Below are 24,687 nucleotides of genomic sequence, written 5' to 3' on the forward strand. Positions count from 1 at the left end.
TGCAAAGCTTGTCGGATTGTTGGTTTTCAGGAAGTTATGGTAAGACAAGGCAAGGCAAGTTTATTTGTAAAGCACATTTCAACAACAAGGCAATTCAAAGTGCTTCACATGAAACCATTAAAAGCATCAAAACATAATGCAAAAGAAAACAAGATTTAAAAACAATTAAGAACATTAATTAAAACATTAAAAACAATCAAAAAGCAAGAAATAGAATAAAAGTTGCAATGCAGTTAAAAAAAAAAAATGCAGAGATCCAGAAATTGATAGATATCCTTGAATCTGTTCAATTAAAGGCAACAGCAAACATGGTAGGAGGAGCTCAACACTGTTGGACAGTCCGAAGAGACAAGCACTTTACTTGAAGCATAATGAGGCGTTAACTCCCCAAAGATCACAACATCTTCTAAAACTCGAGCCAACCACGCTAACACTAAACATTGTGCTCTTTAAAGTTAGCTTTTAAAAAAGAGTGGCAGAGGTTGGACAAGTTCTTTAATCAAATATAACAAGCTTAATATATCTTTATTTTACCTTTATTCTGTCTGGAGAGATTGAGGGAGCGAAACAATACACGAATGATGTGCACATAATGGACAATAAATGCTTAAGTGTAAAACTGTTTGAAAAATACTCATTAAATTTAATCAGGAGGTATTTGTTCAGAACATGCAAGGTAGGCTTAGTAAGAATCAACTTTTAAAATGCTAATGACATGGGAGAAAGTTAAAGCAGAGCTCAGAGCACTGATGAAATGACAACATGAGTTAAGAGAAAGTGTTGTAGAAAATAATGTTGGATTAATCATCAGATTAATATTTGCACTGTGCTGAGGATGCTCACAGTTGCACTATGTTATAGTTTCTCTTCAATAGTAGCCACTTCAAAACGTTGGCACAGTCGGCGTTGGCTCCCAGAGGACACCGGTGTAGCGGCGGAGCAGAGCTGTGCTCACAGCCGGAGGAGGAGACTGCGCTCCGGCGCTGAGCCCTCCTCCTCCTGCCGGAGCTTCCGGATCTCGGTTGGTCCGCGGCGGGCTGGTCGCTGCCAGAAGTCGGATTATGCGCAGTGGCACAGATGAAAAGTCATAAGGAATAATTAGATAGTAAGGGCCAATATTCTCACTAATGTTCTTGTTAACTTATGTAGGTCATATATAGTTATCAATATTAAAATATTGACTATTTCATAACTAGTTAAATGTAACTTTAAATATTGTTAGACAAGAATCTTCCAAAGATGATGAGATGTATATTTGACTACTTGATGATTTTACTGTAGGCGTGGAAACAAATCTGAGACAGCTGACTTCCCTCTCCTCTATTTCTGTCTTACTATACCATAAGTATGACTTTGTATCCTGTCATTGTGGGATCCTTATCTCTTAATCATGGGAGAACACCTTTGAGAAGGAAATGGAGATGTTGCATTGAAATGAGTATTAAGGAAAACACAAATTAAATAAAGGAAGAAACAGTTCACATTGCAGGAGTATCTAGGTCTGCATGTGTGTATGATACATGTGTAGTGCAGTTTAATTAAAAGATTTGATCAAATTAAGAAATATTATATTTCCTCTATATTAATATACCCTAATTATGGATTAAATGAAAATGTGACAATCCATTGTTCAATGTAATATTCTTGTTCGAAGATGGATCATGACTCATATTATTAAATAATAACCCCCCAACCATGTGCAGGGGCTCCCCTTTGATAGCTATAAGCAAAACATACAGCTCTTAATTAGAATGAAAGGCTGGTTTGTTGCTCCACAGTAACCCAATAAATGCTTGTGATTGAATGGATCGTTGAAGGTCGGACTAAAGCGTGAGGATGATAAAGCTTAAACTCCATCCAATGAAAGAAAATCCCTGATCATCGAAAGCATCTAGTTTTTAGGTGTTTTACTGATACCTTTGAGTTGCTTAATATGCAATAATTGCTGTTCGTAAGTTATTTTTTGTGACATAAAACTGCATTAAAATATTCTCCCAGGCCTTATTACTGTGTGTGATGTCAACAAACTAAAACGTAGCAGCAAAAGTGTAAGAAATGGATTATGAATGAAGAATATTCAGTACAGCATTGTAAACCTTACACAACCCGTCTCTGCAATACTATTGTGATACAACACATTGGTATTGGAAATTGGAAACTAAATCAAGAGCGAGAGAGAGAGAGAGAGAGCAACTAATCATATCAGTAGTCCAATGATGTGGAGATGTGATCCTCTGTTGTAAATGTATTGTTGGACAAAGTAACTCAGAACAGAACAGATCTTTTGAACACTGAAAGCCAAACGGTAAATTAAATAGACTTTGTTATCGTGCAATATTGTCGATTATAAAAATGCTCTTGTTGTAATTAATTACGCAACATTTGGAGCGTTATTATGTACTTTACTTTCTACTTCTTGGGTGTTTCTTTCCCTTCTCACATGCCTGTATAGTGCATTAGTGGATTTGTTGGTCAACTCCAAAACCACCAACATAAAAGCTCATTTAGTATGCCAGAACAATATTTAGTATGTCCCAATACAATAATATATATATATATATATATATATATATATATATATATATATATATATATATATAGAAATATGACACATTGCAAATTTAAATAAAACAAAGCAAAAAAACGCACCAAAACTACCGTTTTAGGCAATAAAATTACATGTAACAAAAATGACTACAAAATATTTTTTTGTTTTCAATTTAAAAAGCGCAACAACACTTGGTTAGGTTTAATCAACAAAAGTACTATCCTGCAGACTTCTGCAAACTCATTTATGATAAAAGCAGAGGTAATTGAAGACAAAATATGTTTCCCTCGAAAGGTAATTGTCAATGCGAGTTCTTCATAAGGGAATATCTTTTTTAAGACACCGGGCAGGCGGCCAATGCTCAGAAAATCTCTGGTGTGAGAGTGTGGGAAACAAGAGTTCAGGTTAAGTAGAAGGTAAACTGGAAGAAAAAACAGGTGTGTTAGTGGGCGGTACTGAAGTAATAATAGGTGTGTTAGTGGGCGGTACTCAAGTAGTTATATGTGTGTAGTGGGGTCAGGCTGCAGGAGATCATTATAAATGGTTTAACACAGTTATGATCATTTTAAATTTAACAGGAAAGCTGAGGGAACAATCTTCAGCCTTGTTAAATGAATCTGCACTTAACAGACAAAGACTGCAAGTTTTCTCCTGAGAGGTTTCTAAGAATACTTCTACGAGAGCGTTTCATTTTTGAACCACCGTTTTCGTCTACGCTCAGTGAAACACTTAAACAGGAGAGAGCTGCTAAAATGGATGGTGAGTGTACAAAGTTCAGGACTTTGACACAGGCTGGCATTCACATCCAGAGTCCTGTGTTAGATTTAGGCAAAAAGAAGCACTTTAACCTTTAAGGTCAAGGAAAGACTGTTGGTTAAAATAGTCTCATGTGTTCCCCCAGTAGATAACTTACATTAAGGCAATTCTTTTTTTATTACAAGTTGGTTTTCTCCAAAAATGTGCATACATTTCCAGGACAGAAATCTAAACACAAAGATAAAGCCAGGTTAAATGTTTTGGTTTTATTTTGTTGACATGAATCAAAGGTTTCTACCGAGGGAATTTTAGATGTCTCTTTGTATCACTCCATAAATCAGAGAATACTGTCAACAGCGATAGAAAAAAAAGTTTCCATGTTTTTTATAAATAAAATGTTCTATAAATCAGGTTATGAATGATATGTGAACAAATCCCTTGGTAAAAGATGAAAATGAAACAGAAAACTTGTTTATGTTAATGCTAAGTGGAGAATTCTGGCTCAGAGTCTGAGAAAAAACAGACAAATGGCCTTTAAAGGTAACATTTCTGTAACGGGGGGGGGGGGAGGGAACAGAAAGCTATGGCGGTGTTACGGGGCAGAGACAAGGCGAGGAGATACCAGTTGCTGCCTGTGTTGCTGCGGTGGAGACATTGTTATACATTGATGTAAAGGTTGAGGCATACAACAGACAAGCTGAGCCTTGTGTGATGTGGCAAGTGTGTTTCCCAACTCTACAGCATATTGACATTATGTGTGAGTTCTGTCTGCATCAAGAGAAGGTTGGTTTCATAAACTGTCTGCCAACACCATCTTGGTTATTGCTACAATCTTTATTTTTCTGGCTGTGTGCAATCTTGGTTTCTGATTTTGTTCTCCTAAACTGGAGAAAGAGTTCTGTGTGCACCATGACTGAACATGGACGCTACCCAGGAGTGTACTGTAAATCTATGTGTGGGTGTGTTTCTGTAGTACACAGTTGAAAAGCATTTAAATTAATGCTCCCAACTATTTAATTTTGGTGAATTATTATAATATGAAATCTACATTCCTCTTTTCTTCTGTTTGCTGAATGAATTAAATGCTAAATCGTGTCTATCTTTGTATAACAACCCTTTTCATGTCGGCAATGCAGGAAACCAACAAAGGAAACCGGTTTCTGAAACACATTGGCACAATAAAATCTATTGAAGGAGTACAATTGCTGCCCTGAACTTTCCAGACTCAATAAAAAACTGGTGTGCTTTACGCCTTACACTTCAAGGTGTGCTATGGTGCAGGTTTGTGTACACTCTAATGCAGGGTGAGAGCTGTATTGCAACATTACGCTGCTAATGTGAAGCAGAAGGTTAAAGCCGGTCTGGTGCTCTCAGAATCAGGAGAGGACCTGCTGTGAGTATTTACTGTCAGTGGCAGAGTTACTTGATTATGATGGATAGGCTAGAGCAGCATATAGACCAATGTATTGCACTGTTGCACTGAATTCCTTGTACAGTAACCAGTGTCTCCTGTATGCTTTCGAGAGAGAAAGCGATTGATGTTAAATCATTGGCTTCACACTTCAAGTTTAGTTCCAGGCTGGCTCTGTACTCTGTACAGTACATTGGCCTTGTTGTATTTAAATGGGTTTGTATATAAACACAATGCTATCTTAGCTCATCTGTTTTCACTATGAGTTTCTGCATTACTTTTTTCATTTGTGTTGGCAGGACACTGATATATCTAATTGGCTGACTGTCCCTCCACACTTTTTCCAGATCTTAACAAACTCTTGCTGTAAACTCAAGGGTCGGTTTTTGGATGTTTTGCCTTGATCCATGCTGCTAAGAGGATGAATCATAATAACTTGATCCCATGACTTTTCCTCTGTTGCCACAATGAGGTTTACATTTCTGGATTTAAATGTCTGATCAACTGTTGATCCATAGCTATGTTATTTGGTACAAATATCTATGTCCCCCTCAGGATGTATTGTACAAACTTTAGTGCCCCCTTCATTTTTTACAGGACATCACCAGTGGGTTGACATTTCAATGGGTTCATTACTTTGGTTTATGAGCCAACACCTGTCAAACTAATAACACTTCCATCAGCCTTTGCTTGTCATAGAGTGGTGCAGGGATGCCGTAATTTTGTAGGTTAGTGTCGAACTGGTTCCCTCAACAAAAACCCAATGGGATTTGGGGATTTTTGATTATTGCAGAAAATAAGATAACACAGTGTTGTGGTGGCTAGCACTGTCACCACTGTCCAGGGTGTACCCTGCCTTCGCCCAATGTCAGCTGGGATCAGCGCCAGGTAGTTTTGCAGGTAGTTGGTCATAAACAAAAGTACTGGAGAGTGTCCTGTTTCAGTGTTTTAAAATGTCATGTTAAAAAAAAAGTAAACTTCCCACGAGCAGTCTAATCCCTTTATTGTTCGAATGCATTTACCTACAGAGATTTACAGTATTGCCTGACTCAGCACCCACATAAATGAGAGACTATAAGCACAAGATGTCCCACTGTGTCTTCAACCTCCAGAAAGAAATTGCTGCTGTGCCTTCTGTTCAAGTCAAAACATGCCTCCATCCAAACAGAGATGGAGAACAACAAATACAAATAGAACAAGGTTTGAATGAAAGCCATGTGGTAAAGCCGACTGCAGACAACACACACACACACACACACACACACACACACACACACACACACACACCCCTGGAGTTATTTCACTAATGAACATGATTTCTGAATCAAGGATTAAATTGTTAACAATTTTCTGTTAAAACAAAGAAAAAATGCTAATTTTTGTCATATTTAGTCAAACATTCACTTTCATAAACAAAAAAAAAACACAACATCAACTTTCTAGTATGTATTTATTGTGTTCTCAAAGGTTTCTGGCTCGAGGTGATCCAAGAGAGAATCTCCTTGTTGTGTTTTTTTTGTCTTATAACTCGTATTTTCTCCGAATTTGGAGGAGCGGGTTGTGGACTGTTTCCCATCGTACAAGCTTACTAGCAGCTGGCTGGCACAGCTGCTAGTAAGCTTGAGATGCTTCAGATATTACATTTGCTCAGAGTACTTCAAACCCAGTGATCTCAATCCTGTCAGCTGTAGCCCTGCAGCACAGTGACCAAAAAAACCAAATGAATCTCATTATGCATTTGAGTTCTTCCCCTTTGTTGTCAGTCTCCAGAGGTAGCTTTCCTGTGAGAACAGGTTTGCATATGGACGGTATGCACATTAAAGAGGTTAAAGACACAAAAAAGGAGGAGGGATGCAATCATATGTGTGTTGACTCAGCAGAGGTGTAGAAGTTGATCTACAGAAGAATACATATTTGAAAACAATGCTAGAGCGCCTTACTGCATTATATTCCATTGTATGTTTATATTTTGTATTGTCACCTTTTGTGTTTTTCTTTAAATAATAAATATTTCCACCATAAAATGAACAATTCAGCAGAAACATTTTCTATTGGAGGATCCAGAGATCTCCCACGTAATATGTGTTCCTTCCAATGTTGAAACCAACCTTCGCTTTGGAGCTCATCGACACAATGGAGCAAAGTGGGTGTCCACGCTGACTCCACCGGGGGAGGACTGGAGTGCAGTGGTTTATTGACTTGTCTTTATGCCTCTCTCTGCCTCTCTCCTAATCATAACCACTGTGTCACATATCACTATGTTTTTTTAATTCTTTGCTGTGAACAATCTCCTCCGTCAACTAGACAAATATGTCCTTGTATCCTTGGTTTTATGCATGTCTTATGTGCAGATGAGTGATATTGATTTAATCTGTTGATAATGGCTTTATTTATGAAGTTAAATAATAACATTTTAACATTATCCATAGTGCAAACTTTGCTACAGCTGAACGAGGTTTAGAGAGAAGTGAAAACTTTGTAAATAACTTGAAAGTCAAAGTTGATCTGATAAACAGGAGAGAGCAGCATCAAACCCTGGCTGGGAGCACTACAACAGAGACTCAATGTGCTTCAGAATAATGTGTGTATCAGAATAACACTTCATACTTTCATCAAATCAACCTGTCATGCTGCGTAAAACAGCTGCAGAGTTGCCAATTATGTATGTACTTTGATGCAGATTGTGCACCGGGATGCAAGAAGGCAAAGAAATGAGTGAAAGGTGATTGGCCCCCCATCTCGTTGTCGTGGATACCAACATCTCAATACTGCTGTCTTGGAAAGTCTGAGATTTGCATAATGCTATTATCTGGACACCCACGAGGAGGACTGGAGCTTTTAAGGAGGGAAGAGTAATAGCTTGAGTCTATCTGGGTCTACAGTTGGAATCACATGCGGTTATTCTGTTTCCACACATGAGTCAAACGGTCTCTTCTCCAGCAAGTATAATCCAAATACACTTCTATCAGTAATTCAGTAACTTGCTCAAAACAGAAGGCATGCCGTATATCAAATGAAGCTAACCAGAGCTTAAATCCTATTTGACCAATAATGAAATCCTGAATCCTTCTGCTTGCACAAGCGATCCTGGATTATTATATGTGTACCCATTGAGAAGTACCAAAAACCAGACCTAGTTTAAAAATACTTAAACTTCTCTGAAATTCCCCATGTTTTAAATGTGCTGAACAGAAAAATGCAGCGTACATGTCCAACAACAAAATTACAGCTCTCCAAGCGGTTGAATTCAAGGTCATGGCCATTAGTGAGCTGCCATTCAAGCTATTTTTATAGCACTGCTTCACTTGACTTTGATTGTGAACACACATGAGCTGTCGTACTGCTGTATGCTGTGAAGTGGAGGCTGTGAGTGCATCAGTCATCTGCACTGTACTTCCTCCATGAGCCCTTTCGAGGTTGAATAGGTTTTTCTTTGAAGATTTCTAATCAGGCGTGAGGACATCCACACCTGCGTAATCTTTTCCAGGGTTCCAGGGGGCTTCAGCCAAATTATAAAATGATTATCACAGAGACCTCGAATGTCAATCACAGCATTGACACAAACAGGTGTAGGTAGATCCAAGACAGGAAGGTGCCTAGTGCTTCTCAAACTATGGGGACCTTTATTTAGAACTTCACATATTACAAAAGTACAAAGTACACAGACATAAAACTAAGTCATAAATAAATAAAAAGTGAAATGCCTGTACCTTCTTGTAAATGTTTACTTACGCCTTTAACAGGTTATGCTTGCGCATGCGTGACGGCCAAGATTCTTGGCGACTCGCCAGGTCCTATCTCCGTGAGATCGACTTTTCTGCTGTTGCCCTTCAAAACAGAAGCTCAACATTGAGCATGAATTGAGTGGCCGTATCAAGCCTGCAACCCCGTTTTAAAATTGTATTGGAAAGCTAATACTGATAAAACATGATGGCTCACATATATCTGCACTCATTTTGTTTTGCACAGGTTGCACGCTATTGTTGTTTTGAAAACGTATGCGTGTGAAACTCAGTAAATCTCTTTATTGACAAATATTTGTATTTCTTTGGTTTAGTTTTTCACAGGTTGCACTTTATTCTTATTATCTTGAAAAGATATTCAGTGCCAAACCGATTAATTGCAGCCCCAATAAGCTATTTGTTTGCCAAATATTAGTTATTTTTTGCAAAGATAGAAAGAATATTAATATTTGGCAAAAAACATAGAGATTGAAAACATTCTTCTTCTTCTTGTCTGATGGAGCAATCTGATTTACTTGAAAGTTATTGCAATTTCCTTTATTCTATTATTTGAAAAATCACAGATGGAGGAGTCACGAAAAGTTATTTCAATAAAAGAAAAAATTAAAATTAAAATGATGGTCGGAAATGAAAAAATACTTTTTATAACATCTTTTATGGCTTTTTTTCGACAGTTATGAATAGTTTAATTACACAACATTTCTATGGAATAATATACTATGTTTTTTAAAACTTCTATATGACATACTTTGACATTTGTTTTTCTTTTCTTTTTCACACTATACTGTTATTTTGTCTATTCTATACTATGACTTTTATAAGACACACTAATTTTCTAGAACATTTTCATGGCATGGTATATTATAACTTTGATATTTCTATGGCAAACTATAGGCTATGCTACTTTTAGTTTTTATTGCTTACTTATTGACCATTACATTTTTTATGACATTTGTATAACATACTATACAATTATATTTTCATAACTTTTGTATGATTATTTTAAGGAATAAAACAATATTGTAAATAGAAAAAAATTATATGATATTATTCGGGAATAATATATTTGTATTCAAGGAGATTTTATGGGAAACGTCCTTAATATTACTATGACATTTTCATGGTGGGCTATACTATGACATTTTGAATGACATTTTGAATGACTCTTGTTTGGCATTATTATACATTATGTTTTTTGTGACATTTTCTTGACATTGATATTTTTAACAATTGTTATGGCAGGCTTTTTTATACTATGTTATGATATACTTGTGCTTTTTTGTTCTATTTGTATGGCATACTATTTATGAAGTTTTGCTGGACTCTTTTATGACATTTATAATGTACTATAATATTTGAAGAAGTAATAACTCTGGGTTTTCAGTTTTATGATGGAGATTCACTTCTTACACTGGTAGATCATTAGATAATATTAGACAAATACGAAAAAGGTAAATACATAATTCAGGCTGAACGTAAATTACGTGATTTAACTGCCAAGGGCAGGAAGGACAGCTGGCAATAAATGGCCAACTGTGTGAATGTGTAAATTAACAGACTTAGATCACTGCTCCATCTAGTGCACGATAGATACAACTATAATTAAATGTGTGTATTCCGTTATGTCAGCTACACCCCATGCGATATGAAACAGACCTTTTCTTTCTTTTCTATTTATGGTGATATAACTATGTATGCATTCCTGTTACATCACTGTCGCGTTACATATTCTGATTTTGTTGGTCCTGAAAAAACATGAATGTTCATTACGGCTTTAAGGTGTACTAAATCAAAATGGGTGAAAAATGACATGAGATAATTAGGTAAGTATTAACCTTTTTTTGTCTGACAAAATTAAAAATCTCCACCACAGATGCAGAAAAGAATAGACTGATTTTAATGTATATTATTATTTGATTGGTTTCTATCTTATTTTATGCATTCCATATGTTCTGTTCCATCTTACTTTATCTTTTATAATGTGTTTCTTTCGCACTTCTTCTCCATGTTTTTAATATTTCATCTAAAGAGCCTTGATTTAAGACAGTTGGTTGTTGCTGAAATGTGCTTCATGAATAAACGTGCCTTGTCTTGTCTCCTACTTGGCAAATGACAACATGAAGGACCATCCAACCCATGAATTAAATTCCTGCATGCCCATTCCCCCCATGCCTTTCATCAAGCATCATTATACCTTTTATCCTGCAGCTTGTGACTTTCTTTACCAATATGGAAATTGACATATAACAGATGGAGGTAAAACTCAGAGCATTGGTCAAATGTGGATGTCCTTTATTAAATAGTACATGTGACCTAGCAGTGTCATAGCAGTTCTATACGCTGGTTAGTGAAGGTAAACAGAATGTAGACACATGCTGCTTTTTGTTAAACAACTTTGATAGCGAATAAAGGCCTACACATCTTTACAGGAACAGTGCTGTTCCTTAATGTCATTGTTTTTACAATGTGACCTGTAGCTTTAAGAAAAGAAAAGAAATGTACACTTTTATTTATCCTCGTGGGGAAATTCTTCTCTGCATGTGACCCATAGTTATTAAGGAGCAGTGGGCTGCAGTGAAGCGTCCGGGGAGCAACTGGGGGTTCAATGTCTTGCTGAAGGACATTTCGACATGGGGGAGAGCGGGGATTGAACCGGGTACCTCGTGGTTAATGGACGACCACTGAGCTACAGTCGACCCCTTTAGCTTCTATCTTTTCTCTGTTTCCACTGCTGAATCTTTCCCCTACTGGATATATCCTTTAAATGCATGTTGTATACCCTTCTGTTTGCTTCTCTCTGTAATCACTTTTTCGTTTCCCCAAAAATGTGATCATATTTCTTCAGGGAGTGCAGGTTAGTGACAGTGTGCGCTCCATGGTAGCGCTAGCAGCTTGCAAAGTAGCAGCTGGGGGTGAGGCTTAGCAAAGAGTCCCTTACTGATTGTGTCTTAGTAGTTCATTAACAATTAAATAATGTAGGTTAAAGAGTTAATGCTTTAGTGTTATTGCTTTAAATATGAGTCATACATATGCGTCTGGTCGTCAGGCTCTGTTATCTGCAGACCAAATACTGAAAGTGGACCTCTTCTCTCAGGCATCCTCTCTTCTCCAAACGTTTGCCTTTTTGAACTTGTGTAATACTCTTTTCTTGCATCTTCAAGATTCATACTGTCCACCTGAAATAGAAACGGACACATTGTTTTTTAGGTTAATGAAGTTCAAGCGAAAGTTCAGTCAGGAAGACACTCTTTACACCGTTCATTCATAATCTCAGTCTCTAAATCTCCCAGCGATTACTCCATCAGTTGATTTCGGGGCGTGCACTTTAAATGAACCAATCTGATTCTGCGCATTTTCTGTAAGCCAATCACATCATTGTTGTCAAACATTTAAATAGGTTCTCCTCTCTGCTGCTGTCAGTTGTCATTTCAGCTCAAACTGATGCGACCCTCCTCCACCCCAGGCACCTCCATCATCGGGTTACTTCCTTATTCACCACCACCACCAGTGTCGGGACTCAGCATCACTACCCCTTACATGATGGAGTCCAATCGCCAAAGACTATTCAAATATATGCAATTGTAAATACATTATCGTTAAACTCTAAACAAGTCTCTACTGATTGAAATGTATTCATGAGTAAAAGACCAGAGCAAAAAAAAAAAGCAGCAATTTGTATTCTGATTTCTGTCCACAGTGAAATTGGAACTCGCTGCAGCTGCTTGAGGTTTAAACTGTGATCAATATTCATTGTGTATTTGAATGTAATTGACAATCATCTTTCTGGATTGCATGGTGACTTCAATCCCCTGCTCAATATTGGCTCCATTTATTTTTCCAATTTTGGTCGGCCATTCAACGGTAATTTAGGTGCTCCAAACTTAGCCCTCTATATTGGCTAAATGGTCAGACTGCGGCTAATGATACAGGAATCGGCAGTAGATTATTTTCCACTGTGCAGTAAAGCTGACAGAGTGACGATTTGCAAACATTGGTGAGGCTCTACCTTATGGAAAAGACAGGATTTGTACAAATGTGGAGGAGGCACATAGTTCAATTACACATAGGGCAGCAGAGAAAACTTTTGAAAGTTTGTGTTTAATGTCTTTACGTTCTATTTTTTAATTGCATTAGATGCAACGAGTTTGTATTTCAAAGAGCAAGCCAGCACTCAAAGACACAAGCCTACTGCAGCATTATTAAGGTGGATCAGGATACTGGTGACAAATATGATCATTGATCAAACACAGTGCAACCAAATGATTGACTTTTTCTCTGCCAAGGCAGGTAGAGCCCGCCCCTTCGGCAGATCTGTGATTAAGTCAAACAAAACAGGCCCCTGCTCATTGTTCACATTGCACTGCTAGTAGTCAACATCTCCACACGGTACCTTGAAGACTGTATCTATTGATACTTTTGATAAAGAACAATGAATGAACACACCATAGACATACAAATCTAAATTACATTTGATATGTTCACAAAGGTTGCAAATGCCCCTACTCTCACCTGCATTGAACCACAACAACACATCTACTTATGGATCTTATTATTTTGTCTCTCAAATTACCCCTGACCAAAGACAGGTGGCCTGTGATCACCAATTGAAATATAAAGCAAATCAAAAGCTGCTGTACAAAGTCTAAAGAACGAAACAAATAAAGTAAGTGTTCCTTTCAGGTGTTTCTTTTCATGATTCAAATTTGGGTCATCTTTTTTATTTGGTTTTCTCAAATTAATTGACTGATCTCATCACCTTCCCTTCTTTGTCTTCAGTCACTGTCTTGTTAAATAATACTCACAGTGACTCCTAATTATTCACATTGCTATAATTTAAACATAATCTCACTACACAGGAATCAGTATTGATAAGGAACATGTAACATAGTAACTCATTAATAATGTAATAGTATTCCTTTATCCAGTAACGAGTTGTGGAAGGGATTATCTTTTCCAAAACAATAATTATATTTAAGCTATAAATCCAAGTGAAGTAGTTTTATCTGCCAGGTATAAGCTTATGTAACAATGACGTTCAAATGCCAAGCTGTACAGGTATCTCCATGTGCACATTCTATTTTGATTCATGTACAGTAGTGCAGCAGCACGAAGTGCAAAAACGGACAAGTGAAGGTGAATATCGATCAGCAGGTGTGGTGATTATGAAATACTGTCTAAACTAGATACGTCACTGGTCTCATAGTTAGAAAGGAGGCTATGATGCGTCCTGGTGACCATAAGTCTCCTTCATATTCAGTTATAACCCACCAGTCTGATGTGTGTAGCTAGAGTAATATAGTAAAATAATGAGTTATGGTACTAACTTTTGATACCAAGTAATACGTAAATTAATACTATTCCTGAAAAAGAAACTTAAGTAACTAACACAATTTTTCTGAGTAGGCAGGAGTAGCTTGCCCAACACTGACAGGAATATAAATAGAGATATATTATATTATATATTCCATCTTCTGTATTTTCAATCTGCTACTGGGGATTATAGTGATCTAAGGGTGTGGCTCGAAAATCACTCATGTTTGTGACAAAAATATACATGTAATTGTTGAGCTGTGAGGTCTGCTGAGATTGTAATAAAACCGCTCCATAGGATAAACTAAACCCAGAAGACACATGTGGTTGAGATTTTAAATATACATACACTGTGAAATGAAGATTGAGATGCTGGCACAATTAGGACTTATTTTAAAGAAACCAGGACAGGTAAGAGGCAGGGGCTGCAGACAGAGAGATCAACATAACCAATGACGACAGCAAAAGGCCAGAATGAACAACAGAGCGAGTGAATGGACTCACATCATGCAGAAAGCATAATCAATTACTTATTAGAACAGGGTTGTTATTGTAAAGGTCGGCTGACTTTGATCATATTGAGACACTAAAACACTTTGATGAGCAACTAGATTTGTTAGTTATTCGCTGGACTTTTTCTAGACTAGGAGCAGTCACTTCTTAGCATCTCCACGAGCTGCCTGGAAACCTCAATGTCATTATCAATGTCTCAGTTTTACACTTCAGTCTTTGTTCCAATACAACTCAAGAGATTAAATGTGTTGATTGGTAAGCTTTAGAGGTGTTGTTGGGCGGATTGTGTTACTGGCAGATACAGCCAGGGTAGCTGTTTCACCCTGTCCTTTCTGTATGCTAAGCTAAGCTAAGTGGTTGCTGGCTGTAGCTCCATATTTACAAACATGAGATGGGCATCGATCTTCTCATCTACTCTCCTTCTGTGGAGCAATGCCACAATATCAACATCTGCATCCAAACTACAAAATCGCAAGCGTAAACAGACAGCTAATTTTAAGAAAGGTTTGTTGGTATCGCACGACAACTTCAACATGGACCTTAAACTTCCCCTTCAATGTAATCAACATGAATATACATTATATATTAATGATTACCTCACAGAATAATGTCAAATGTAATAACTCAAAGATCTGAGGTGAAATGACTACAGCAGGTCTAACCACGTGCAGTCGACGGTGCCAAGGGGAGAAGCGGATTGCATCACACACTGAACACCAATGATCACACTCTGCATATTATTGCGGTCCACATCTCAACAAACCATTTCAAAAGCTAAATATTACACCAAAACAGCCTTAGGGATGAATAAATAGCTGCCTTTCAGAGGGAGAATTGTTTTTTTAACGTCAACCTTGTCAAGACAACTGACGTGTTAAAAACCTCTCAGGTATGGAAGATTGTTGAAAGCGTGCATTCACTGACATGCTTATGATTTAAGTGTTCAGTCTCATTTGTTCTTAGTCCATATATCTGTATGGAGTCTGTCTTGTTGACATCAACAAATGAACACGGTTTAGACTATAATTTTGCACACAGCTCAGAATTACACAAGAAGCTGAACCTTGTGAATTCCATTGATGGAGCTTTCAGTTTTTGTTTTCAAAACATGCTTTGAGTAAAGATTTAACCTCAAGGAGCCAACATGTTTCATGTTTGTTTTTTTCTAGTGAAGGCTTTTCAAATGATGTTTCATCAACAACTGGGGATTCAGTGTCTTGCTCAAGGACACTTCAACATGAAACTATGGGGAGAGCGGGGATCGAAGCGGAGACCTTGTGGTTACGGGACTCTCCCCGTAGAGCTACAGCCGACTAATGTATGAGAAGTGGTGAGAAGTTTGCTGATGCCATTGTAAAGCTACAGGAGGAATTTGATCACAGGTTTGCAGACTTCAAGACACACAGACACTTCGAGACACTTTTCAAATGTTTGCTGACCTTCTCCTTCGATGTGCAAGATGCCCTCCTGTACTTCAAATGGAGCTCATGGACCTGCAGTGCAACTCTGAACTCAAAGTTCAGGGAGGTGAGTGGACCAGCAGACGAGCCCCCACCTTCCCTGAGCTTTCCAGGATGTTCAAGCGGACCATGTGCCTTTTTAGGAGCACATATCTTTGTGAAAAGCTCTTCTTCAAACACAAACTTTAATAAAGTCGAAGTACAGGTCACAAACTCACTGATGAGCATCGTCAAGCCAGACTGAGGGTCTCCACTGCTTCCTCCCTCAAGCCAAATATGGCTCAGCTGTGTGAGAGGAAGCACTGCCAGGCCTGTGGCAGCAAGGAGTAGACAAGAGAAACCCATGTTCTGAAGAACCATTCAACTGTTCATGTTCTGAAGAACCCGTTCAACTGTTCATGTTCTGAAGAACCGTTCATGTTCTGGAGAACTGTTCATGTTCGTTCATGTTCTGAAGAACCATTCAACTGTTCATGTTCTGAAGAACCCGTTCAACTGTTCATGTTCTGAAGAACCGTTCATGTTCTGGAGAACTGTTCATGTTCGTTCATGTTCTGAAGAACCGTTCAACCGTTCATGTTCTGAAGAACCGTTCATGCTCTGAAGAATGTTATTCATGTTCTGAATTGTTATTAATAAAGATTGAGAAGATTGGATCAGTTGTACGTTTCTTTTGGAATACTTGATGCGGCCCAGCCTCACCCAGACTCTACCTCCAGCGGCCCCCAAGTAAATTGAGTTTGAGACCCTTGAGCTAGATGGATGGAAGTTGTCCCCATTTACCCAACATCAATCATTTTAGTAAATACTTTTATTTGTAATACCTTAGATATGTTTGTAATCTCAACACAGGCACTGAACAATGTACTTGGTGTATTTTAAAGTGTATTGCCAAAACTATAATTTAATATGGGTTAAAAATATCATGCATAGATTTATAAGTGTTGGACATTGCACTCAAACTGAATGTGACTCTGGGAAAAACCATTTTTTTTAGAAATACGCTATAATCACTCAAACCTTCTACATATAGGGGTTTTGAAACTGGTCCAGACCCCAAATTTATTATCATTTCACAAAGCTGAAAATAATAAAAGCAGGAGTAGGGGTTCATGTATAAGAGATAATTAGTGAAAGCTTACAAAATCACATGAATATTGTAGTTTAATCTAAAAAGTAACTCAAATGATGCAAACAAAATGGTAATGTTTAAAATATAAAGCACGAGAATGTTAGTTATGAAAAATCGTATTGAATCTCAAAACACCAATGTATGACTAATGCATGGTAAGTTTATTCTTTTTTCTGAAAATTATGGAACAAATTATCATAAACAAATTACGGAACAAATTATCATAATCATGAGCTGTGTGGAGAGATGTGATTGTACAGTGTGAAGTGGCTTCTTTGAAAATAATTGCACTTCTTCTTTCTCACTACAACAAATCTTTCAACCCATAAGCCCGAGTTCAGAGGAAACTCCTTGTTTTGCTCTCACCTCAAACATGAGTCAGATTTTTTCACACCAATTGCATGAAGCTATTTGGAAAAATAGGGATCAATATATTAGGATAAAGGGTTTACAATAAGCTGGGAAAATGATTGAAAGATCCTGAACTTCATGAGACAGTTCTCTTTAACTAAAATGTGGGCTATCACTAAAAATAAAACAAATATTAATAATATAATGATATGAACTTATTCCACCAGCCTACCTTTCTTTTGTCAGGTGAGGTCTGCTTGACGACAAACCGCCTGAAAGGGTTTGAATAAAATTCTTCTTCATCCTCGATAGTCAGCCTTGGAATAGCCGTCATTGGGCGAATAACCCCGGGATTCGTCTGGAAGGCAGGATTTTGACATCAGCGTGGGAATTAATTCCTGCTTATTTCACATCATGGAGTTATCGCAGATCCCTGAGTAGCCGGAACCTGATCAAATATTAATTGAATATGTACCTTTTTAGGATTCATGAGCTTTCTTTCCACACCAATAGATGGGTGCAAGCTGCATACAGATGCCTGACAGTGTAGAAGAAAAACATTAGCATAGTCTATCACAAAATAGAAGGAGTCTCTGTATTCATGTATGTCCTTTGATTTCTTCCGATCCACTTCTCACTTAGCGGGTGTGTTGTTGTGCAATGTTAAGTGCGAGCTCTTGAAATCTACAGAATTGACTAAAAAGGTACACACTGTTTAGTGTATCTAGAGGGGCTTCCAACTATACACCGCAGAACTGCATGCTGGGTACAGCTCAGTCTCCGTTGATGAGTCGTGTCTTGATGGCAAACCCCAATTTGTAAAAACTTGTACCATCTAGAAACAACCCTGTCAATGTTCATATGAGTTTTTGCATCCAACTCTAGTATTGCTAGGTGATCCAGGGATGGAAAAATACTAAAATAAAAACATATGTCAGTAGTGGGCCAGTGGGAGTAAATGAAATAACGTTTGTCTTTAATTCAACAGACAAAACTACTCTTACTCACATATTTGGTCTCACGTCCAAAGGATTTTGTAAATGAGTTGTTCTGCTGAAAGAAAAAAAGAAAGACAAAAATATTTGAAGCCAAACAGAAGAGACAGAAACCTCCTCTGGTGGGAAAAATCATGTGAATTTTGTTTTTGTGGAAACCAGGAGGAGCATTCTCCTTTGATGAATAATGAGCAGATATCTTACATGTATTGTGCTGCTATTGTACAGTCATTATCATTCACTATTCACATCCAGTTTGTGTTTGAGTAAAACACAGTGCATTCGTTTCTCTGGACCCTTAGTTAGTACAGTTTTGTTTTTTATATTTATTTCATTTTACTTGAATGATTTACAACATTGTTTCATATTTTACTTTAGCTGTTCTATAACTTTCTGCGTGATGTTGGTGAGACATGTTAAAACTACTAGCTTGTGACGTTGTTTCAAATTGTTGTTGTGCTTGAACAACAAGCTATTTGAGTAAAACTGTCCCAGACTAAACAGTTAATTAGTTATTTACTAAAGCAACAGATGTATACATTCAATAGCACGAGTTGACGCAATTTCACCGATATTTTGTGTGTGACAGTTCTGGTGTGAACGGCTATTTTTACATTGTCACACATCAGGTCCAACCACAATAACTGTGTCAGAATTACTGGTAACTAACTAAACTCAACCCTATGCAGATGACACAATATCTATGTGATGTATTTCAGCTTCAAGATATTATTTTTTACAAACTCAAATTTCAAACTTCATTTCAAACTATATTAAACTTATAAAGGATACACATTATGCCAGAATATGTCAGGTAAATGTAAAGGTAATACAATCCACCTTTTAGCAGCTCTAACGGTCACTGTTTAACATGTTGTACATTATTTAATTCATACATAAATCAAAATGTAAAAATGACAAACTGGGTTTTTATGGGGGCTATAAGCCAGATCTTTTTCTAATGTAAAAATACATGAAATGTCAGGCACAACCCCTGTAAAAGCACACAGACATGAGAGAGGTATACATCCTCTTGTGAGTTTGTCATGCATGTCACATCCTGGTAAAGAATCAAAATGTACCTGCAGACCAACGTTGGGAGTTAATGACCTGGAGGGCTGCTGTGACTTGCTCTTAAAAGGTTTTACAAAAATAAATCATAATCAATAATACAATTTAACTCTTGCTCATGTTTAATCTTAAATAATATAAATCAACTCACAGCTGGAATGGAATTTGCCAATATCTCATCAATAACTGCATAAAGCTCCTCTGACTGTTGCCGGAGCTCAGCGGGTGAACACATCTGTGGAAATTATTGAAGTTAGCGGACTGCTGTATGAATTGTGCAGTGAAAACCAGCAGTGATGTGTACAGTAAAATACCTCAGCGTGGGTGTCTGCAACACCTCTGTCAGATGTTTCCCATCTGTCCAAACTGTCACACGGACTCTGTTCTCTCTCGACCTGCTCATCTATTGCCTGTCAATGTAAAGCAGAGTGGACAGACTGATCTCCTGGCTGCTAGTGAGTGATTACACAGTGAGCTGAGACGACATTGCAACATCTGCTCCAGACAATATTCATATCCATCCACTCTGAGAGCTCTCCCTCCTCTGCAGCTCTCAGTGTACAACGCTGCAGTGATAACACAGCAATATGCCATATTTTTACCTCTCTCTGAGTCTGATTTGATGTTTTTCAAAATTGACATCTTCCTTTATACAAATACAAATGCAATTATCTATAAAGCCTGATGATTAAAGATCTGAGATGTATCTTACTTTTTAAAAGAACAGTCCTTTTTTAATACAAGCTTTATACCTTAGGAGTTAACATTCCTCACGTAATGTTCCACATAGTTAAAATAGCTTTATTGCCTCCATCAAACTTCTAATAGGGCTTCATATGAATGGATGTGTAACAGGATAAAAAGATGAGTTTGCTGGATTTGGGTCAAACAAGTGAACTCACCTGCTGATCCGATAGAAGGGTGTTTGTGGGAATTGCAGCGAGCGATTTGTAGCTTAATTTAATTTTGTGTGTCTGGAGTTCAAAGACAGAGAAAATCAATTAATTAATATTAATTAATTAACATTGTTTGCATTTCACGATTTTTACATTTCTCAGGCATGCTTTATCTTACACTGCCGCAGGCTCCTAATCATGCATAACAGCCGCGCTCGAGACGCTCAACAAAAGGAACAATATACTGACGTGTCTTTGTTTGCTTTCACAGCTGATCAAGTGGCTCATTTGACTGACTGTAAAAGTTCAGTTACGACCAACTTTTCCACTTTGACTTATGTCCCTGCTTGCACTGAATTAATTTGATTCCTGATGGTTAATAACTATGTATGTCTGGCCTAGAAACCAGAGTTTTAAAAGGCTTCTGTATTGATTCTCTGGGGATTGGTTTCCCCCCGCTTCAACATATGACGTGTCAGATATGTCAATCATTTCAAACTAGCAAACAGTTTGAAATCTCTGCGAAGCAAAGATATAAAACATCAATCTAAAAACAGCTTCAGACTGAGAACAACACTTGATATCCAGCTATCAAGTGAGCAGAATCTGTTTTTAACGCCATAGTGTGGGAGAACAGTTTGCCACAGGAAGCATATAAAATAATATTCTCAGTTTAAACATGCATATGGCAAGCAGAGCGGCTACCTTTCTTTTTTTACCCTCCCTGTCACTGCAGTCTGATATTACACTCCCCGGCCTTGGGGAGGGAGTGGAGCGCATGGAGAGAGAAGGCGATGCGGTGAAGTCTCTGATTGGTGGAGCAGGAGAGGGCGTAGGCGCCAGGGAGCTGGTGGGTGACGGCCATCCAGGAAAAGCAATGGGTGTGTAGCGGGAAGGTGACAGACAGTGAGCTTTGGGAAAACCATCTGAGGCACTTTTGGAATCAGGGCAGCTCCCCCCTGACTCATAGCCACCTGTGGTGTTTTGTGCATGTGATGATGCTGTGTCACAGAAACCTGTTACGCTGTGTGAGCGTGACTGAGAAGGCTGAAGCTGAGGGGGGCAGACAGGTGGAGATTTCAGTTGTTGAGAAAGCAAGTGAAGCCTTGAGAGAGATGAATTTGGCGGGCGACTCCATTTCTGCTCGTACATAACTTTAGTGGATGGGGAGATGAGTTTTTCAAGGTTATTACCTGCAGGGCCCTTGAGGTACATGTCAGTGTTGATAGGCTTTTTCGAAGTTACATTGTCAATTTCTTCATGCTTAGATGGAGAAACAGATTTAAAGTTTGAGCAAAATAGAGGTGGAGTTTGGGGTAGTGTGTTCTTCACTGCCAGGGGGGAAACAACCTTCTCCCATCGAGGCACACTGCTTGAGCAAATTTGCTCTGAGCATCTTGTCACTTGGGTTTGAGGGCCTGTTCTGCTGAGCTCATTTGAATGCACAATTGGAGGAGCTGTGACGCATCTATTCTGCTCCCTGTGATCGTGGCTCTGACTATCTATAGATGTTGATGAGGAGAACTGAGAGGAAAAGTCAAGGGGAATGGAGGCCACGCTGGAGGCTGCTGAGCATGCGTTACAGAAGGACAAAGTCACAGGGTTAACAGGCCAGCAAGGGGTGTAAGGCCTCGGAAGTGCAGAGGACAAGACGGGAAGGCGGCCTTTTCTTAAGATGGCTGTGAGGAGGGAAAGTCGGGTGAGAGGAGGCCGGTGCCGGGGACGAGGAGGAGGGGATTGGGCACAGACAGAGGAGGGCAAGCTCTCACAGGATGAGAAACAAGGTGTGTGAACCAGACTAGAGCCAGGAGCGAGAAAGTGCCTCTTGATCTGGACAACAGCGGGGGAGAAGAATCCAGAGCAGACAGATGAGCAGGGAGAAGCGATTCGGCTGAAAGAAACAGGAGAGGTCACATTGGAAAGCTGCACAGCTGACCAGCTCTTCTCTCCATCCGAGCCCTCTGAGAGGATGGACTCTCTGGAGGAAGCCGGGGTGGGGAACAGGTCCGCGGAGTGTGCGGGGCTCATTCTGTCTTCTGACACATGCGCTCTATTCACAAAGTAACCAGAGCTAACCTCAGCAGGTCCAGAGGTATCGTGACACTGCCGTTGGGAAATGCCCCTGTGTTTATCAACAGCTGTTTCCATGGAGGCTGTCCCGGCAGCTCTGTGGTTGGGGGTATTTTCAGATTGAGCAGCGACTGAAGGAGAGACTTTGGTTTGAGAGAGGCTTAGGTGATCCAGTGAGGGCTGAAAAACAAAACAAAAGAAATGTATAAATGGCAACAATAAAGTTGTTGTTTTGTATCTGTGAATCACTTTATATTCTTAAAAGCCAGAGTGACCCAATTGTGTGCAGAGAAGTATTACAAGACATTAAACATTTGAAAAGTGATAAACGTCCACCATGGACTGTCGCATTCATTTATTTTATCTCCCGACAATGTCAGATGTCAGTTGATACGTGCATTTTTGCCCCCTATAGATCCACAGATACCCAAATATTCATATTGTAAGATGGTGCTGTCATAGTTTTCAGATGACATTGAGAGTGCTCATGTTGTACTTACTTGAAGTTTGGCCTCTGGCTGGGTTGTGTTTCCTGCTCTTCCCTCTGCAGAGTCTTTGATCAAGACTATCTCTGCTTTGAAAATCTCTCCGTTCGACAAGGTCGGCCCAGTTGTCTTCTCATGGGACACAGCGACGTTCTGACAGGAGGAAATCAGGCAAATGTTTAGCAGGAACTGAGCAAGTGAAACCTGAGAAAACCCGAGATGAACTTCAGCGAGCCTCTTTGAGCTCAGGGGGTGTGCTTGGTTTCTCCACATATAATTCACATGCACATGCTGACGTCAGTGTAGTACAACTGGACAACTGAGGCGAGGCCTGCTAATACACGTCATTTAACTCAAGCTCCTCCTGGTCCCAAGTTCTCTCAATTTAATTAAATATAAGTGCAAAATGTAGCATTTCCGGTGTCCCAAAACTAATGAAACAAAAGGTTTTTACTTTCTGCAAGGTGAATGTGCTTGAAATGATGAGGTACTTAAGTATTTATGTATGGTACATTTAAAGTACGTAGGTACTTTCCACCTGCTTTGATAACCAGGCACTGGAAAAAATATGCCAGAAGGTAGTAAACAAAAACAAAACAAAAATGTTTAAATTCACTATTCCTTCTCTTGTGTTCACTAATATGTTGTTACCAAACACATGTATTAAATATAAAATCTAAAGAAAGAGTTAAGAATCTTGCTGAGAGTTGGATGTGAAGATCGATACCACCCTCATGTCTGCCCACTAAATATGAAACTACAGCAAGTAGCCGGTTAGATTACTTTAGCTCACGCTAGGGTAATCTAAGGCTGCAAACAGGGGGAAACTAATAGCCTAGCTTGTTCTAAAGATAACATGCTGTTCCTTTCTGAACAACACTATGTCTACTGTGGAAGTCTTCAGGTTTCTGGGAGCCATCATCTCCCAGGACCTGAAGTGAACTTCAAATAGACATCATCAGGAAAAAAACAGCAGCTCCTGGGGCAGAGGAAGCCCACCTCCTCTGCCCCAGGAGCTCCAGTCGGTTCTCTGCAGATCCACCATTGTGTGGTTTGGATGAGCCACCAAACAGCAGGAACAGACTAGAATGGACAGGACTGTAGACAATCATTGCTGCCCTCCTGGCCTCCATCCAGGTCTTATTGACCTCCACAGTCCGCAAAGGGCCGGGCAAATCCCTGGACACAGCTTCTCCCCTCAACAATCGGACACATGAACAGTTTCTTCAGTCAAACCCTGTCAATAACCCTCTAACACCGAAATATCCACTGCTGCCATTATAGACAATCATTTAAGTTGCCAATGCAATTTGCCTTAATATATACATGTCATTCATCACTTCCAATATAAATACATACAGTCTAGAGACATCTTTACATATACGTACTGTACATATGTGTATCTATTGAGTATTTCTTTCTTTTCACTATTTGTTTTATTTGTTGTTTTATATTATATATTTATGTAACACCCATTTTTTGCAGTTATGCAATATGTACATGTACATCCAGAGATATGCAAAAACAACAAGTCAAATTCCTTGTATGTGCACACCTATGGCAAATAAAGGTGATTCTGAACTGAAGATAAATCCATCAACCAGCTCACTATTTAACATGGTAAACTTCCGCTATTATTCAAGAGTACTATAATTTACTTTAACTCAACATTGTGAACAATTGTATCTGCAATTTTTTTAATAATTTGACCAAAACATAAATTCAGGCCATTATTACGACACCACATGATAATGACACCCTTTAATTAATTAAATAATTCTCTCAGTATGTTTCTGTTACCTTACTGTAGATAAGCAGTAATCAAACAAATGAAAGGCAGCCAGAATCACACCTGTTCCTAGGACTGTAAAATGAATGGCAGCTCATGTCACACATTGTTTGTCAAAAGCACTTATATATTTAGCTCTGAAATCAGATGCATGTGT

At 38.6% G+C, this 24,687-nt stretch overlaps 1 protein-coding gene across 1 annotated transcript; it reads right to left on the bottom strand.

The window, feature by feature from the left end:
- Nucleotides 1-19,410: 19,410 nt before the first annotated feature.
- mlip (muscular LMNA-interacting protein) lies at nt 19,411-22,334 on the bottom strand. The gene is made up of 4 exons (XM_034552496.1): nt 22,263-22,334; nt 20,193-20,264; nt 19,605-19,700; nt 19,411-19,525 (listed from the first exon to the last, which is right to left on the bottom strand). Exons 1-4 carry the CDS (start codon nt 22,332-22,334, stop codon nt 19,433-19,435), a joined length of 333 nt encoding a protein of 110 aa, XP_034408387.1. The 3' UTR covers nt 19,411-19,432.
- Nucleotides 22,335-24,687: the final 2,353 nt, after the last annotated feature.

This window comes from Cyclopterus lumpus, chromosome 15 (genome assembly GCF_009769545.1).
Source record: "Cyclopterus lumpus isolate fCycLum1 chromosome 15, fCycLum1.pri, whole genome shotgun sequence".
NCBI lineage: Eukaryota > Metazoa > Chordata > Actinopteri > Perciformes > Cyclopteridae > Cyclopterus > Cyclopterus lumpus.

What these genes read in the sequence shown, in the direction of transcription:
- mlip (XM_034552496.1), bottom strand. Translation starts at nt 22,334, where the DNA reads ATGGAAACAGCTGTTGATAAACACAGGGGCATTTCCCAACGGCAGTGT. An exon ending in ATACCTCTGGACCTGCTGAG is followed by an intron (nt 20,265 to 22,262) that starts GTTAGCTCTGGT and finishes TTTGAACTCCAG; the next exon opens with ACACACAAAATTAAATTAAG. An exon ending in TTGCAGACACCCACGCTGAG is followed by an intron (nt 19,526 to 19,604) that starts GTATTTTACTGT and finishes TAATTTCCACAG; the next exon opens with ATGTGTTCACCCGCTGAGCT.